Source organism: Hydra vulgaris, chromosome 10, assembly GCF_038396675.1.
Source record: "Hydra vulgaris chromosome 10, alternate assembly HydraT2T_AEP".
Taxonomy (NCBI): Eukaryota; Metazoa; Cnidaria; class Hydrozoa; order Anthoathecata; family Hydridae; genus Hydra; species Hydra vulgaris.
This window is the reverse complement of record NC_088929.1, coordinates 27,860,001-27,880,638: the sequence shown is the minus strand read 5'-3', so window position 1 is coordinate 27,880,638 and position 20,638 is coordinate 27,860,001. Positions and strand designations below refer to the sequence as shown.

The following is a 20,638-nucleotide window of genomic DNA, read 5'->3' as shown; positions in this document are numbered from 1 at the left end:
TCAGGTCGTGTAATTTAAGTAGGCCATGATATATATATATATATATATATATATATATATATATATATATGTATGTATGTATGTATATATTTGTATGTATATATATATATATATATATATATATATATATATATATATATATATATATATATGTATGTGTGTATATATATATATATATATATATATATATATATATATATATATATATATATATATATATATATATATATATATATATATATATATATATATATATATATATATATATATATATATGTATGTGTATATATATATATATATATATATATATATATATATATATATATATATATATATATATATATATATATATATATATATATATATATATATGTATATATATAAACCAACTAACCCCACTAACTATAAACATCACGAAACCATTTCAATTTTATCTATGAATAATAATAAAAAAGTTATACTTAAAGTTTTATAGATATTTTTAATATATTATATAATTTATATTTTCCGGTTATTTTAACACTTTATGCGATAAATAGAAAAAACAGCTCGTTCTGACTTCTAATATAGAAGTATGCATGATAAATCAAACCATATAAAAATAAAAATCAATCTTCAACGATGATGTTTATCATAAAATACAAGATGTTTTGAAAACCGGTAATAAAATCTAAACCTTTATAAAATATTATAAAAGAAAAAAAAAGCTTGCTTCTCGGATAGCATGTATACTTTATAACTTGACAAAATTTTGAAAAAAAAAATTTAGTAGGATCGATACAAAAAAACAAAAACAAAAGAGTTAAAAAGTTCCAAAACAGCATACAGAAAACAGTATAAAGAAAACAATATCAGGAGTTAAAAGAGAAAACAAAAATCTAGCTCAAAACACGAATAAAAGTCTAAGAAATTTATCACAGATTTTTTTTTCTTTTCATCTTTGCAATCAGCAACTCTTTTTAATATCTTGAAGTCTCTTTAAATGCTGATTGGTTGATTGAGACAACAACTTACTTGTTGTAATTACCCTGCTTTGATTAAGTTAATATCAGATAACAATTTTGCATTAACGCTTATTTTATAGCTTCATTGAACAGCTTTTATTATTAGACTACTTTCTGTCTATCCATTTGTTATAACACCCTGACATATGTACACTAAAGTTCAGTTATCTTTTTCCCGAATCAATATAAGAGCGTCGATCAGAAGCGTTACCGTTTCGATTCTCTCGAGTTCGCAAAGGTGTAAAATTAGACGCGTTATGCGTGGTGTCGTCATTTTGGGGATTAAAAAAAATGTTTGTTTGTTGTAGGTTGCTCATACTTACTGAACTTTCACGGGAAGAGTTTGGTAAACGGTTTGTGGGTGCTGTAAAGTTACGCCCACTATTGCGAGGACTAGTCTGATTAAAACTTCTACTCAGACTCGGACTACCCGAGCTTGCAACGTTATTTAAGTGAGAGCTATTGTCACTATTTTTACGCAAATAACCATCAAACTCTAATAATTCGTTTTGGTGTTTATTTTGTAAGCCTAAAAGACGATCTTGGCGGATATCTTGAAGTCGAGTGCTCTCTTCACACATCTAAAAAAATAATCAATTAACTGTTACAGCCTATATTTGAACAACTGTAATATATCCGTTGAACAATATAAATATCTATCAAATTTGAAATTTATAACCATCATATATAAAATGTAAAATATTCAAATATATTGAAGTACTTCATATATTTGAATATTTTACATATAAAGAATATATTTAAATAACGAATGCAAAGTAAATAATAATGAATATAAAATTGAATATATTTTTAAATTATCATATATGGAGTAGAGAGATACACGGTAACGGGAATTGCGGTATTACCGCAATTCGTAATTGCGGTATTACCGCAATACCGTAATTTGCGGTATTACCGCAAATTACGGTAATACGGCGGTAACGGTAATAACGTGCTTGGTAATACCGCGGTAACGGTAATAACGTGCTTGGTAATCCCGCGGTAGCGGTAACAGGTGTTAAACATGATCGTTAAGAAACGCGAAATATAACCAAATTATGAAGTTATGGTTTAAAATCTTATTTCTGCATGGTTTGAACAAAGGAAAGGTACGCGTAACTATACAATTGAACCATGGACAGTTTAATTTATGAATAAAAAATGGCTAAATACAAAAATTTTATATATATGTTATTATTGGGATGTGGTTTACCGGTTTGTCAAATTTGCTTTATTGATGGGGATGGGAACAAACTGGATGGGGACAAACTTGATGGGGATGGAAAATATTATATGAGAACGGGGATGCCGTCTGTCCTCGTGTCACTATCTAATATGGAGCTTTATTTGAATAATTATCACCGTTTTACTAATGAAGCTTTTCATAAAACGTTTTATAAAACGAGGCTGTGTTTATTAATATGAAATATTATATGTAATATATATATATATATATATATATATATATATATATATATAGATACATACATACATACATAAATACATATATATATATATATATATATATATATATGTATATATATATATATATATGTATATATATATATATATATATATATATATATATATATATATATATATATATATATATATATATATATATATATATATATATATATATATATATATATATATATATATATATATATATATATATATATAGATAGATATATATAGATAGATAGATATACATATATATAAATATATATCAGGAGTTTGAGCTAATTTCCTGACATGGAACAAACTCCAAAAATTTATGTTTATAACGGGTGGTTACTAAAAATCCGGACTATCTTTAACTGAATTTTAAATGCCACAAACTAAATTATTTTTTTTCATGCTTATATCCATTTTAAAGCTTATTTAATTCTCTATAAGTTAATTTACTTGTTTTTAGATAATTAATAATAGTTAAGAAAATAATGATGGCCAAGCAAGAAGAGGTAAGAAAACGGATTTACGAGTTCTATTTGAAAAATAAATTGCAAGGTAAAAAGTTCACAGTAGCTCACTTCAATGCTGAAAAAATTCCAAGAAGCACTATCTATGATATAATCAAACGTGTTGAGAATGATTCTGGGTACAAAAGAGTGCAAGGAAGTGGTCGTGTGGCCAAAATCATGACCCCAAAGGGTATCAAGCGCCTGAAAACCATATTTGATCACAGTGACTGAGTTTCGATGAGGCAAGCTGGTCGAAAATATGGATGCAGTCATTCACATATCATTAAAACTCTTGCCAAGTACACTGACATCAAAAGTTATAAAAAACAGGGTATACCTCATCGACTAGAGAACCAGAATGAGCGAATCAAAACCGGCATTGATCGTGTTTATCGTGATTTTAAAGGAAAATCGGTCATCCTTGACGACGAGTCTTACTTTACTCTGTCACACTCAACAATTAATGGAAACAGCACCTACTACTCTAGCAACAGAGACAAGACTCCACCAAGTGTTAAATATCGCAAAAAGCGCAAGTTCGAGCCCAAGGTGCTTGTCTGGCTGGCCGCTTCTGACAAAGGTATTTCAAAGCCATTTTTTATCCCCAGCGGCCTTGCAGTCAATAAAGCCATCTATGAAATTGATTGTATAAAGAGAAGATTAGTGCCGTTCATCAACGCTCATCATGCCGATGGTAATTATATATTTTGGCCGGACCTGGCGTCATCGCATTATGCCAAAACCGTGACCAACTGCTATGAGACTCATAACATCAATCTTATCAAAAAAGTTGACAATCCGCCAGCCGTACCGGAGTGTCGTCCAATAGAAGACTTTTGGGCTATTTTGAAAGGCAAAGTGTATGAGAGTAACTGGCAAGCAAAAGACGTGAAGCAACTACAAACCAGAATAAAGCTTTGCCTGAAAAAAATTGACCTTAACCTTGTATTTTCACTTTTTGGGTCAACTCGTGTTAGAGTTGGCCGAATCCGAAGAAACAGACTGGTTGAAGACAAACTTAATTAAAATAAATAAATAACTAAAAACTCTTTTTAATGATATTTTTATTTAATCTCTACCATAAAAACTATGGGAGTAATTGCCCATGAAAGTTAGTCTGGATTTTTAGTAACCACTCGTTACTTATATCAAATAAGGATGGTTTGCAAAAAATTGCAAACCATCCTTATTTGACATAAGTATAATTGCTATATTTACCAACACTCAAATCAGTGCTTCGCCAATCTAAGCCTAAGGATTAGCAACTTAATAATTTAATTCAAAATATTGAGTATTTAATCCCAACAATCGCTTGGTTTTTAAAGCTATTAATTTAGTTTATAATTAAAATATATTTAGTTTATAATTTGCATGTTAATGATATTATTGAAAAAAGCGACAATTACTTTTTTCAATTATAAATTTGAATTTAAACAAGATTAAACAAAAAAAAAAGAAAGTTTTATCACAAGACAATTCAAAGTGGATATGGACCTAAACGAATAACTGAAAATGAAACAACTATTTTATAACAACTTAAATCTATGTAATTGGGCATGGACCTAAACGAATTCAGTATGTTACCCATGATACCAAAAATGCCCCCTAAAAATAACAGAAGGGTTGATAGCTGTCTGCAAGCATTAGTTATTAGTTGGTTTTAATTATGTCTTGCTTTGTTGCAGATCTGTTGTGGTCTCTTAGTATAATATTTTGTCCATTTGCATAAGCACTAACAATATTAAATCTAAAACCTGCTGAATAAAAAGATGTTTTGTTAGCTGCGTATAGTTTCAGAGTAACTACAAGCTACAAAGTGATAGAATTGAAGGAGAATTTTCTGTTTATAGACAATCAGCAGAAATAAATGCTTTTATGGCAGCTGGTATGTTTTCTCTACTTTTAAAAAGTTTGTAGAATCAGCAGAAGCAGGACAACCCAATAAAAAGGTCAAACATGTGAAGGTCTAATCAGTGGTCCTTACATCTAGTATTAATTAATTTTGCACTCTACACTTTATTTAATTTTGGCTTTTGATGTTTAATAGAAAATGCTGCAACCTTAACAATATCGTTTGGCAACAAGCGTGTAAATATTATTATAATTTTGTCATATATAACTAAAATGCATGTAAATATTTAACTTTATACAATTGATTAAAAAACCATTGATTGTTTATGCATTGCTTTTAATTCTACAATTATTAATTTTTCAGGATTATCAGCATTTAGGGTGCAGAAACTTTGTTAATAGAAAATAAAAAAAATCTATTATTGAACATTATTACAAAAACAAAATTTGTATTTTAAAATAATAATAATAACAATAATAATAATAATAATAATAATAATAATAATAATAATAATAATAATGATAATGACAACAAAAACAATAACAAAAACAACAACAACAAGATATTAACGATATTAATAGTTTGTGTGTGTATATATGCAGATTTTTGTCAATTGTAACAAGATCTAAAATAAACATTTTATTTTAGTAAAAAATGCAAACAAATTTAAAAATAAACTCATATATCCAAAAATGTAGATATCAATGTATAAAAATAAACTCATATATCCAAAAATGTAGATATCCATGTATAAAAATAAACTCATATATCCAAAAATGTAGATATCTATGTATAAAAATACATGCATTACCTATAATATAAAATATACATAAGTATATAAATATACATAAGTATATAAATATACATAAGTATATAATATACATATAAAATATTTAAAGCAAATAAAATTAACTTTACCCTTTCTTCAAGAAGTTTTTTACGAAGGGCAACTCTATCTTGAAGATCCTGGAGTTCTTTTTCCATATGATTTTTTAAATGTGTTGACTGTCTTGTTTGATAGGTGATAAGCATGTCTTGTTCTTGCTTAAGTTGAGCACGCAATGCATTTAGTTCCTCCAATTGTATCTCATCTAAGCGAACCTTTAAAAGTATAGCAAAAATAAAATAATTAAATATTAAGCAAATTCCATTGTTGTAATTATAACATATTGTTGTAATTATAACAAATTCCATTGTTGTCAAAATTATAACAATTAATTTATATAAATGTACTTAATAAATATTTAAAAACCCTTTTTAAATGTTGACTTTAAAATAAACTTGGATTTAAATTTTTGGAAAAATTTGGTTTTAGGAAAAATTATGAACTAATTTAAGATTTTTTTAAATAAAAACTAAAATTTAAAAAAAAAAATAAAAATTTTAATTTACAAAGAATAAAATTTTTTTTAAAAAAAATTTTTATTCTTTGTAAATTTAAAAAAAAATTTTCTTTTTCTTACATAAGGAATAGAAATAAAAATAGTAGCAATCAAAAAAGGTTATTAGCATTGATAAAACAAATGTACTTAATGGGTTATTCATTTAACTATTAACTACATAGTTTCATTTTAAGTTTGTGCTCTTTTTATATTTTTCAAAAATTTTTCATCTTTCTTTGTAATAGACAATTGTTATTGTCTATTACAAAGAAAGAATTATTATTGTTTATGCATGCTCTTTAGAACAATTGTATTTCAACTTACCTATGTTTGCTTTGAAGCATAGATAAACTGAAATGACTTGTAAAATAATTAAAAAACAATTAAAAAAAATATTTAATGATGGTGTGTTTATTATAAACCATGTATACACAATCTGAGTCATTTGGAATAGAGATTTTATTAAACTGTTAAAGGTTTTAAAATGTCAAGATTTCAAGATAATGAGTAAACAATTAAAAAAAATATAAATAAAGTAAATAGTAGAATTAAAAAATAGTATAAAAATAAAAGTAAATATAAAAAATAGAAAATAAAAAAGATTCTCTATGAATAAAAATCTTTTTAATATTCTGTAATACCTGGTTTTGAAATTTAATTTAATTTGTTTTATAATTTGCAAATATTTAGTTTTATAATTCCAAATTTAAATAAAAAATCTACCTGATAGCTTTGAACTTGTGCCCACAAAAACATTTTTACAAAAAAGAAAGAGTCTAAAAACCTGATTATTTGAACTTTAAAAAAAAAAAAAAATGCTTTTATAAATTTTTATATAAATTATAATTTATATAAATTGGCCTAATTTCACTTCTTTTCACTTCAAGGTTGATACTTATTTGACAATAAAATTAGGGACTCTTTAAATAGTTAAAGACAAAACTTCTAATTGTGTTTTGTTTCAAAATGTTTAATAAGACCAAAGCATCCATCCTACAACTTAGTGTAAACACAAAAAGTTTTATTTTTCATAAACTTTTTATATTAAATATACTGTCTCTAAGATTCACCAGTTAAAATAAACCAATTGAAAACATAATGTATTAAACTGTTAACCAATTAAATCCTTTTAGTACTTTCAACAGAGTTTATCATTTTAGTTACTTTATAACACATTACAAAAATATAACAATAAAGTCTAATTATGATAATTATTAGAAGACAAATTTTAATTAAATCTACTTTTTGTTTTTGAAGTAAGTCACTGATGCTATGTTCATATTGTGATCCAAGATCAGCAAACTTTCTCATTCTGTCTTCTTCAAATTTATTAATGACAGCTTGATGTTCCTCTCTGGGAGTATTTGCTAATGTCTGCTTTCGTAGTAGCTTGTATTGACGCTCCTGTATCTTGCATGTTTCTCTAAATTGTTTCTTAACACGATCCTCTTGAGCCTGAGCAAAAAGATTTTTTAAGTAACCTTTGCAAATAAATAATTAAATAAATATTTAAACATACTGTTTATTATTTTATTTAGAAAATACTTTTAAATTTTTTGGTCGTTGTCTAAGTTCAAGTAGGTGTTTTTTTTGTAGATCTAACTCTGCTTTCTTATTGTATTCCATTTGATTGTCCCACTCGGTAGCATGCAACATTTTTTGTTGCTCAAGCCGCAAATCATGCATTTCCTTGATTTGACTAAACTCCAGTTCTTCTGTACACTTATGATGATGGAGCAACATTTGATGAGCTCTATCTTTTTGAGCTTGCAACTTGTTCAACTCCTAAAATTACAAGTGAATGATTATAAAAAATTAGTTTTCTAAGCATTTTTTTTATTTCTAATAATAATAACTTTTTTTGATCAAAGCCTGCACAATGCTGTAGGGTGTTTAATTTTTAAAAACTTTTTTTTTTTGCCTACAAACTTAAGCAATAACACCAACACCAACAACAATAAAAAAAAAAATATATATATATATATATATACTTCATATAGCATTTCTTTTTGTTGAGCTTGACGTTTTAAAATTTGACTTTTTTTAAATTTTCGTAACTCTTCCTCTACCATAATTTTATGTTGAAAGGCCGTTTGTTGCTCTTGTATCTTCTGCTGATCAGTATATTGTTCTCTTAACTGAGAAGAGGTAACCGATGCTCTCTTCAATTGCTCATCCTGCATAAAGAAAAATTCTCCAGCATATGTTGAAACATGAAAGACACAAAAGATAAATTTTAATAGTAAATTTAGAACCTTTTTAAGAATCTGTTTTGCTTGCTTGTAGTTTGCTTTCAATTGATTCATCACATAACACATTTCTTCTTCTTGTTTTTCTTTTAGTTGACGCATTAGAATCTTTTCTTCATTAACACTCTCTTTACTCTGAAAAAAAAAAAAAAAAAAAGTTTAAATACAAATAAGTTCTTGTAAACTATTTTTGTAAATAAACTTATTATGATCATTATAAAATGACACTGTACTTCACTTCATATAATACAAATTTTATGATTAACATGATAAAAATTTTATGATTGACATAATAAAAATTATTAAACTTGAATGTGAATGACTTATAAAATGACACTGTACTTCACTTCACCTTATAAAATGACACTGTAATATTTGAAAGGGTATGATATCATAAATTTTTATACAAAACCCGAAATGCTAGATAACGGATATAAAACTAGAGGTCACAATTGTAAACTGAGAAGGCAATATACAGGAAATATAAATGACATAATTTTTTCATTAATAGAGTAGTAAACGACTGGAACAATCTTAAACAAGAAACAATAGACACAGTCAGTATCAACTAATTCAAAAACAAATTGGATGAACATTTTAAATACTAACTTTTATTATGTTTGTATGTTTGTGTGTTACAGCTGTTACAGTTACAAACTCTACGTAGTTTGGACTCATCACTCTTCAAGTGTACAGCACTATTATATATATTCCTTTAAAATATGAATTATGCACTTATATACACTACGTAGTTTGCTAAGGGATATTTATGCAAAATATTAATTATATATATTCAAAAAAAAAAAGTAAACTAATAATAATTAATAAAAGGTTAAAAAAAAAAGTATATATCTTTAAATGTTTAAATTAGTTTGAGCAGGTAGTTTACTTATCATCTTTATTTAAACAAATTTTAAATATTTTAACTAAAGATGACTAGCTGTAGTCGAAATATGTTTTTTTTATTAATAACATGATTTTAATAAATGAAAAAATTTGTTTTGTAAATCCTCTTACTAAATATAGAAGAATTAAAAAAAATAATTTTGATGTATATTATTCTAACCAAAAAGCAATAATTATGTATATTTTGTCAATTTTCTATTCAAAAATCTTTGAATACAATATTTTTTGTACACATTACCAATTTGTTGCTTTTCTTTGATGTTTCAAAAATGCCTCTTGTCTAAAAGTTTGTACATTGGATCACCCTCAAAATATGTATGTTTTAGAAATTAATAATATATATGGCATAAAAATAGAGTATACAAGACCTTATTAATGCAAACATATTAAAACAGGTAATTTTTGAACTAAAATTTTTTTTTTTTTTGAACTAAAATTGTTAAAAACTTAATAAAACTGTTATCGTAACTTAATGATTTCTTAATATTTTAGTGCGTTTTTTTTTTAAAAAAAAAAAAAGTTTTATGCATCGACTCATACTATTAAAATCTTTTTTTATGTTTTATTTTGGTATTGATAAAAATTACATTTTAAAAATAACTTTTAAAATATGAATATTCTTCAAACATTTACTTTTTTCTGCCTGCAAAAGGTTTTTTTGACAATTATCAAAATAATTATTATTGCTTTTTATAATCTATAGAAAAAATATTTCAGCTTTTAAACTCATTTTTATATATAGTTTATATAGTAATACCATGGACTTTATAGTTATTTTAATGCTTATATAAATCAGTTTTTATAATGCAATTAAACTTAATAAATAATTATTACTTAATACATTGCAACAGCAATTTATTTAATTTAATTAACATTAGTTTTTGTGCTAAATTTTTTTGCTTTAAGACACTGTTAAAATGTAATTATCAAATTACTAAATGAGTACTTTATTTAAATTAATTAATTATTTTTAATCAAATTATTAATATAAAAAAGTAATTAAATCAACTAATTTAATAAAAGTAATTTGATGCAAATGAGTAACTCTTTAGGTAGACTTAACTGCATCAAAATAATATTTTTAGTTGTCCTTCAAGAAAATGTCAGCACAACATTGATGTGATATATATATATATATATATACACTTTTGCATGGTTGTTTTTTAGTTTTTTTTGAAAAAAAAGTTTTTTTAATGACCGGAAAAAAAATTTAAAAACTTTTTGAATTATTTGATAGACTGCCTGCCCTAACCAAACCCTCAGTCGATATAGCGGCACTCCGTTGCGAGTCACGAGTCAGGCTATAGTCAATGTAGCAGCACTTCCTTGTAGCAAGAGGCTATAAGATAGTCAATGTAGCAACACTTTGGGAATGTTTTACAGTAAAAAAATAAAAATAAAAACATTCAGAATGTTTTTAAAAACATAGTCTTCTAATTAGCGTTTTTTGTTATAATCTAACCTTAATTTTGTCAGTTTAAATACCACAGACAATCGAGGAGCTGTTTTTTACTACAAACTGTATATCTAATCCCTTTACTATAGGTGTGTGTGTGTGTGTGTGTATATATATATATATATATATATATATATATATATATATATATATATATATATATATATATATATATATATATATATATATATATATATATTATATATGCATACTCTACTTTTTCACAACATTGATATATATAAAAACTGAAATGTGTGGTTAAAAGCGGTCCACTACACTAAGACTTGACCAAAATATACAAAATATGACAAAAAAGAACAGAAAAACCTTCTGTAAGAAAATTGTGATGGAATTAGCTGATAATAGAATACTTTTAAGCCGTCAGACTGTAAACAACCGAATTTTAAAAATCGGACAGAAGGCATATCCACCAAGAGAAAAACCCAGGTTGACAAATCAAATGAAGGCACAGCGGTATTAGTGGGCCAAGGAGCATGAAGCCTGTACAGAAGAAGATTGGAGCAAGGTAAGAATACAGACATCCTTTTATCAGTAATTTCTGAACATTTTACTGGCATAATTTTGACTGAAATGTAAAATTATGCACAATATGATTTTAAATATGAGAATATCACAAGTGCCAAATATTCAACTTTTGTTTAAAGGGTCACTTCTCTTTCAGGTGATTTTTTTTATTGAGCCCACAATTGCAGTTTTAGATGACAGAGTCCGGACAGTTAGAAGAAAAGTCAGGAGAAGAGTTTAAACCTGATTTCTTAAAGAAGTCCCTGAAATTTCCAACAAAGATCATGGTCTGGGGAGCCAAATCTGTGTAGGGCACAAATCAACTACACATAGTTGAGGAGACAATGGACCAGAACAAGTACATCAAACTGCTAGAAAGTTGTCTAGGTTCTCAAGCAGGCTTTGGTGATAGAGAATGGATTTTTTAACAGGATAGTTTTATGCCACACTAGAGAAAAATCGAAGGAGGGGTTTGCAAAAAGTTCTATAAAAGTACTTAAATAGCCCGGAAACTCTCCAGACTCGAATCCAATTGAGAACTTATGGAAACAGCTGAGATCCATACAGTATCCTTACAACAAAAACCAAACTGGTGTGTTCAAAAATTAAAGAACTTTGTCAAAAACAAAGTTTGATTTTGTCTATACCTAAATGTGTTAGTGCCCTAAAATTGGCTAAAGTTGGCCAAACTATGTACTGAAATGTTTGATGGACTATTTGAAAGAGATACTTAATATGTTCTTATGACTTATTCATAAAAAAAAAGCAAAAGTATTGAAATTTTGAAAAATCTATAATCATTTTATACAGTATTGTATATACAGTATAGGAAAAAACTAAAGCAACTTTTTGTATAATATCCTACTTTTTAAAATTTAAGTAATAATTATTCAAAATATTTTAATGAAATATTTTTATTTTGTTACCCCTCCCTTATTTTATAAAGTTAATAAAAAATATTTTTATTCTTTCAAAATTTACTAATTAAAAAAATAATAGGAAGCAAAAATGGCTTCCTGTGCAAAAAACTAAAGCAACTACAAAATGATATGAGTTAAGTTTTAATATTTTTTTGATTTATTACCTAAAAAAAAAATATTACAATAACAATCAAGTTTAAACAAATTTCTTATGATATGGTTAAAACAAAATATTTTTTAAAAAAGAATTCACAGTCAATTTTGCAATCTGTGAAGATAGTTGTGTACTTTAGCCAATTGAAGTAATAAAAAAAGTATAATATTAATAAATCTGTAATATCAAGATTAATAAAAAAATTTATTACAACTGGTAATGTAGAAGTAAATCATAAGGGAGGCCGTCCATGAAAAACAACAACCTGTGAAGATAAATTAATTATTAGACAAATAAAAAAATATCCTGCAATTTCATCCACTGAAGTTTTAAGGAACTTAGAGTTAAATATAACAGACAGAACCATCAGAAATAGAGCTCTAAAGGCTAAATTACCAAGTCGGCGGCCAGCTTGTAAGCCAGTCATATCTAAAAAAAATCGACTAGCAAGGATAAATTTTGCCAAAACTTATAGGAAATGGACTCTGCAACAATGAAAAACTGTACTTTTTTTGTTAGACAACCAAGTGGGACAAGATTATTGCCTAAATACTGTAACTTGACAGTAAAACATGGAGGTGGGTCTGTGGTGGCATGGGGAAGTTTTTCATGGGGTGGAACAGGACCTATTGTGAAAGTAAATAATAAAATGGATCATTTCCAATATAAAGAAATTTTGGAAACAAAAATGTTACCATATGCTGAGGAGGAAATGCCCATTTGTTGGAGATTTCAACATGACCGGGATCCTAAGCATACATCCGCATTCGTGACAAAATGGATCGAAGATAATAAAATTGAATTAATAAATGGCCCGCTCAATCCCCAGATTTAAATCCAATAGAGAATTTATGGGAAATTGCAAAATAAAGATTAGGAGGGTGCAGATTTTCCAACCAAAATCAATTATTCAAGGCCATTGAAAGAGAGTGGATACAAATTCCAAAAGAAACTATTGAGAACTTGATAAAATCAATGCCAAAACATTGTGAAGATGTAATTAAAAACAAGGGTTACTCTACAAAGAATTAATTTTTTTTTTATATATATAATGATTTATTTAATTTTATCTGTTATCAAAAGTTGCTTTAGTTTTTTCCATTTAATAACTTCTATCATTTAGAAAAAAATGTTTTTTTTATTTTTATTTAATACATTATAAAAATATAATAATTTTCAGGTAACCTATGTTTTGTTATAATAAAAATTAAATTTATTTTCGATATTATAAAAAAATAATGAGTTTCTTAATAAAAGTATGATTTTATAACCTGAGTTGCTTGAGTTTTTTCCAATACTGTATATATATATATATATATATATATATATATATATATATATATATATATATATATATATATATATATATATATATATATATATATATATATATATATATATATATATATATGTATATATATATATATATATATATATATATGTATATATATATATATATATATATATATATATATATATATATATATATATATATATATATGTGTATTAAGGTCGGCATTACTTTAATATATTTTACACACTTAAAGTTTAAAAATGCCAACTTAAACTCAAACAAAAAAAAAAACACTGTACCAAATAATACCTGCCTAAATACCCAAAAGTTAAACCTCACCCACTTCCTTCCACAGCAGGCCTTGTTTTAATGAGTTATGCGTAGAGTGATTTACGTACATCTTTTTGGTTAAGCTACTTTTTATCATTTTTTTACTTTTAAATTAGTGGTAAGATAAAAAAAGTAATTAATTTAAAAAAAAACACATTAACTTTTGAATAACGATATGTAAAAATATTTGTTACAAAAATTTGAAAGAAGTTACATTTAAAAAAATTGTTGTAACTTTTTATCGCAATGATATTTCTTATTTTTTTATAACAATTACATTCAACGTAATTTTGCGCTAAGCTTTTTATCTAAATATTTAGCAAGATGATAAAAGTTCGCCAATCCTTAATGACAAATTTTTTGCAGATGTTTTTAATAAAAATTTAGTTAAAAGCTCTATAAAAATCTATATTAAAAAAAATATTTATATTCTGTAATCTCTGATAACAAAAATATTAGGACATTTTTTTGAGATATTAAAAAAAATGTGCCAATATATAAACAATTTATTTTTATTGCACTTATTATACTTCTTTATTAATTAATACTCTTTGCTTTTCTTATTAGTTAAAGGTATATGGATACCTTTAACTTTAAGATATATGGGGGGCCGGCACAGAAGAAGAAAAAAATTACCTGTTACTCGCAATTTTTGAATCAAGACAATTTGTTAAATTTCAGCGTGCGATTTAATAATTTTTTTTTTCATAAATCAAGTTATATTATAAAGTTATATTATAAAGAAATCATGAGTAGACTATATTATCCACTGGTGACACTAATATTACGTTAAATATATTTATATAACGGAGGTTTCATTATGCACATGCACGTACAGGCTCTGTTAAATTAATATTAATATCAAGGCACGTTTTAGTTTAATGACAGTCTTAATTCTTTACTAATGTCTATGTATGTAAATGTAATGTATAATGTAGTGTATATTTCTGTATAAAATAAGACAAACTAGTATATAAAAACCTAGTATATTTCTATTCTCTCCAAATTGTTTAAGGTTCGAATATGGATTGTAATTTGAAGGACAAAAGAGTTACTTTGAAAACTTTTAAATTCAGGGACTTTGCCAATTCTTTTCGAATTGAAACTATCACAGAAAAATACTTATGTTATTAAAATCATGTTTAACTTAAGTGATCTTCATCAAAATAAAATTTTATCCAAAACCATTGGTGCCATAAGCGCACATATAGTTTATAAATGGCACAAGTCACGTTAAAATATTTTAACATGTTAGTATATTTTATTTAAGTTGGTATATAAATAAAAATAAATATTGTTCAATAAATAAATTTTTTTCTTAACAAAGATTACCTCATATTTATTATTCTTTTTTTAATTTTATTACTCTAAATTAAATTGCTTGCAAACGAAAAAAAGAGTTTTGTAATTATAGATAGAATGAAAATACTTTTAAGTTTGTTTATAAGTTAAGGAACTTAATTTTCAATGAACAAATTTTAACAAATGTTTATTATAAACAGATACGATTCAAATTATTAAATATATTTACTTTACTTTAGTATTTTTTTAAGTTTGCACGATTAAAATATTGTGTAGAAGTATTTAAAAAGTTTTTTGTTTATTAAGAAAAGAATAATTAACAAAAGAGTTTGCAAAATTAAGACTTTTATATTTACTTTAACTTTTTTTTTTTAATTTAATAAAATTCAAAAAAAAAAAATTTAATTGTTAAAAACGATTCTTCTCTATAGTTCTGTGTTACTTTGTGATTTGTTTAAATGTAAAACATTTTTACGATAACTTAAAACATTTATGCATTAAGTTTCTGGCGAACGCATTCTAACTATGTATCAAAAATATGCTCAAAACAGACATTAAACTTTTTTATATTTTTATATAACGCAAGTGAAAATGCTAAGCAACATAAATTTAAAAAATATTTAAAAACCTAAATTATTTTTTGCTAGTCAAAACAAAATCGTTGTTTAAATAATTAACAATTAATTAATAATAAACAAATAATTAATTTGTTTTTTAATATGTTAATATTTTTTGTTTACTCCCAAAATTTTTAAAAATAAAAACTCATTATTTTTTTTTATTCAATAACGATTCAATAACAGTAATTATTCAAAAACTAATTTCAGAAATGATGAAAAAAAAATATATATTTTACTAAATAATATTGAACTAAAATTAATATAAGAATAACAATCGAAAACATAACAAACTTTTCATAATATATCTACAATTACAACGTTTATACATTGTTTTAGTTATTTGATTTAATGGACCATTCTCTCTATAAGAAATAACCGCAATGCATTTTGGTCTTCGTATTCACCAAAAATAAACAAATATTATCATATCAGAAATAAATACAGTTAATGGCTAAGAAAGTAATTTGGAACATGATTTAAATGTTATTGATGACGATCCATGTTTTTTAAAAACATTTAAACTATTTCAATCAGTGTTTCGAGAAATAACTAGTCAGTTAAATCAGATAGATGCTGAAGAAATTGTACAGGAGCAAATAAGCTCATGGTCAAGATGTCTTTGCTTGCTTCCTAATATAAGTCAAGAAATAATACACAAATACCTAATTATAGACGATAGTTCAACGATTTACGGAGATAGATGTGCTTCAAAGCATAAAGTTTCTGGTTATCAGCTGTTCAAAGAGAATTTCGTTAAAAATTTAGTAGTTAAATGTTGATATTGAAATAAATTCTTTTCTGATTAAAGCTAGCGTTTCAGCTTCAATGAAAAAAAATCAGTACCTTGTTTATGTACATCTTTGTCAAAAAGAAGGAGCTGTTTTGTATGCTAAATGTAATTGTAAAGCTGGTATGGAGGATGCTGAAAGCATGTTGCTGCAGTATTATACCAATTAAATGAATATAAACAATTAAATTTAAACTCTATACCATTTGATAAAACATGCACAGAAATTTTACAGCAATGGCATGTTCCTGCTGAAGGAAAAAACTCAGATCCAATAAAGCTTTCTAAGGTTTACTTTGAAAAGAGTGATTTAGAAAAAGATTCCAACAATTCAGGAAAGTGTCCTTTTGTATCAGGAAATAGAGACTTAAGTGCAACCCAATTTTTGCACATTTAACTCTATCAAAAGAGAGAATAAAGAATTTGAAATAAAAAAAGAATTTGGAGAATGAAAAATTTGGACACAATCTACAAGGTTGTGGCACGAAGGAAAAAAAATCTCCAAACTTTGGTTTTGTTATTAATAGACAAAAAATTTTCTGCCTCCATTTTGAATAGAATTTTGAAAAATAATAAAAATAACTTCTTCAACAAAGCTTGTAAATGGGGTAAAATAAATTAAAATACTGCAATAAAAATATATGAAAATATGAAAAATGTACCAGTTACAAAATGTGGATTTATCATTAATCCAATATGGCCTTGGCTTGGTACAAACCCTGATGGAATAGTATCAGTAAATGAAAAAATAATGGCTATTGAAATCAAGTGTCCTTATTCAAAAAAAGATTTAGATATAGCTGAAGCTTGTTAGGATAAAACATTTTTCCATGCTGTTGTTAATGATAAAACAATGCTTAAACAAAATCATGTTTACTTTTATCAATGCCAAGGTATTATGACATTATTAGAGATAGAAGAATTAGACTTTATAGTTTATACGGAAAAAGATGTTGAGAGTATTAAATTTCTTAAAGAAAAATGGGAAAAAACTACTTTACCAGAGTTAACTAAATTTTACTTTGAGTTTATGCAAGAAAATGTATTTGTAGTTTAAATTATAAAGTTTTTATTTTTTACAAATATTTTATTTATCTAAAACAAGTTGTGGCAAAAAGTTTGCTAAATAACAACAAACTATCCAGGTTTTATTAACTTCGGGTGCCATAGACAATTTTAATGGTGTTTGTAAAATATGGTCTTTCTACATGAATACGAACAGCAGCAATTTTTCTTTTCAATTATTCTTGTCTTCAAGGCTGAGTTGAGCTTTTCCATTTGGAAATGATGATATATTTAATGAAACATTTTCTGGTAAATCATCAGCAATATCAAAACATTTATCTACCATTACACTGTCTCCTGGTTCAAGTAGTTTATATATGCCACATCTTTAATAATTCGTTTGTCCGAAAAACGACCATAGTATAAATCAGAAACAAAAGTTATGGCTCCGTTAGGTGCTATTCCAATTAATCCCATTCCTGTAATTTTATGTTTATAATTAGAAAAAGTTGCAGACAGGCCTCGAAAAGATGTAGACATTTAAATAAATAGTTCAGTGCAGTCTAAAATTACCCTTGTCGATTCATACTTTTCCTTAAAACATTTTTGCATTGTTTCTCTACAGTTTGTTTTGTTGCCCAAATTGGTAGCATATGCATTTGAGAATGCAAAAAATCAGTTCACATCAATATGATTCTACTAACATGACTTGAGCATATGTCAAAGCGTAACCCCATGTCTTCAACTAAAAGACCAAGTGGAAATATTGTTAGAACTAAAAATAATTCTGAACTTTTTATACATCCTCTTCCCTTTTTATTGTAGTCAAAATCTGTTGTTTTTTCAATGTTTGTATTTGACGCTCAATATATAAGTTTGCTTGCAGAAGATTCTAAATATTCTAATAGAACTTTAAATAAGTTGTATGACTCAAAACCAGTATAAAATTTAAGGTGTGCTTGGTTATGTTTAAATTTGTCAACTGTAAATTTTAATTGATTGATGATGTGATTTTGGTTCATAATAATTTTTTCCATTTCTATTTTTTTAGTTTTTATAATGTTCAATGTCCTTTAAGAAATTAATTTCTTATTTTAACTTTTCAGGCTCGGTTTCTTTAAACAAAATATTAATATCATTTTTTTTGTTTTCAATTTTGTCTATTTTTCTTTATATCCAATAGAACTATTTACTGTGGTTCTTGGTTTTTTTATTTTGTCTTAAACTAGTTTTGGCAGTAAAGATGGACAGTTATTCATATAGGTCTTTTTCCCTCCTGTAAAATGGACTGAACAAACCTGATGAGAAATAGAAGGGTTAAAATTTTTCCTACTAGTTAAAGTTAACCATTTTTTTCTCAAATTACTTTCCTTTGGGATAAGGTAAAATGATAAATTTTTGTTTTTGACCAAATTGTTGTAGCATAATGGAACACAGCAAGTTATACCACTGTAATACTTTGATGCTGTTGTTTTTGTCTCAACAGTAATATTTTCTTGAATGGAATGAGTTAATAGTTTATTGCAATATATTTTATCATTGGAAATAATTTTGAAAGGTCTTCTTAAATAAAAATACTTAATTGCTTTTTAAAAAAAATTTAAACACTTATTTGTTTATTTTTATGGTGAATGCGAAGACCAAAATGCATTGCAGGTTTTTTCTATAGAGGGAACGGTACATTGTTAAATTGAATTAGTTTGCGGTTATTTATTTATTGCGGTAGTTAAAACACTTAACGTTTATAAAAAAAAATAAAGATAATTTTATGACGTCAAATATAGCGTTAAGCTAATTCATTAAGCATTTTTTATTTAAAACAAGGCCTGTAACTGTAATATAACACTCCACTAAACTCTTACTTCACGTATGCAATCCCTGCAGCACTTTATCCACTTACTAATATTGCACTTATGTTAAAAATTTTAAAATTCTTTTCCTGTTAAAAGAACTGTAAGTGGAACACTAAAAAAGTATGATGTGCAAAAAAATTATATTTACAAGATAAGTTTCTGCTGAATTATAGATAAAGATAAGTTTCTGCTGAATAAAACTTTGATTAGCATCATTTAAAAAAAATAACTCTCACTTCAGGTATGCAATCCTTGCAGCACTATTTCAATATGATGTTATCAATGACATTTGTAGCAACAAATACAATATTGAAGTATATATAAATATATATATATATATATATATATATATATATATATATATATATATATATATATATATATATATATATATATATATATATACACACATACATACATACATATATATACATATAAACAATATTTACATATAATGTGGTTGTGGTATAGTGGTAGAGTGCTCGCCTCATAAGCGAGAAGTTTTAAGTTCGATCCCCACCACGTCCCTGGTTGTACCGCACCCAAATTATTCTCCGCGCAAGGGCTTCATGTTTTGGATTTATTGAGGGTTGTAACCACAACTAAAGTAGCCTCCTCGACTGTAGTGGCCTTCTCAGCCTTGGGTAGGTGAATTAACATAAAAAATATACACACATTTAATATATATGAAAGCCTGCAGATGATTATTTTAATATGACATGATCTGTGTTATTTTATGCCCAGCTAATCTCATTAATTAAGATTTATTAGACCAGATAAATAAAAAAAAGCAATAGCTTTTACTCAGTGTTGTAGAGTAAATACTTAGCTTTACATGAATAAAAATTTGAGCAAAATCTTAAGCTTAAATTTTTTATTGACGTAAAACTGAGCAATTTACTTCAAAAACACTGAGTAATTGCTCAGCTTTACACGAACAAAAACTTCAGCAAAATCGCTCAAAATTTTATTCAAGTAAAGCTGAGAAATTACTCCAAAAATGCTGAGTAAAAGCAATTGCTTTTTATTTACCTG

At 25.9% G+C, this 20,638-nt stretch overlaps 1 protein-coding gene across 1 annotated transcript in view; it reads right to left on the bottom strand.

Annotated features, from left to right (window-relative positions):
• Positions 1-551: 551 nt before the first annotated feature.
• The window catches only part of LOC100215909 (serine/threonine-protein kinase TAO3), a 51,038-nt gene continuing 30,951 nt past the window's right edge, over positions 552-20,638 (bottom strand). Inside the window, exons 14-19 of the mRNA XM_065807675.1 lie at positions 8,458-8,586; positions 8,194-8,379; positions 7,748-7,987; positions 7,445-7,657; positions 5,739-5,921; positions 552-1,585 (exon numbers count right to left, since the gene is read on the bottom strand). Coding sequence (XP_065663747.1) covers positions 1,169-1,585; positions 5,739-5,921; positions 7,445-7,657; positions 7,748-7,987; positions 8,194-8,379; positions 8,458-8,586 — 1,368 coding nt within the window. The 3' untranslated portion in view covers positions 552-1,168. The remainder of the gene's footprint in view (positions 1,586-5,738; positions 5,922-7,444; positions 7,658-7,747; positions 7,988-8,193; positions 8,380-8,457; positions 8,587-20,638) is intronic.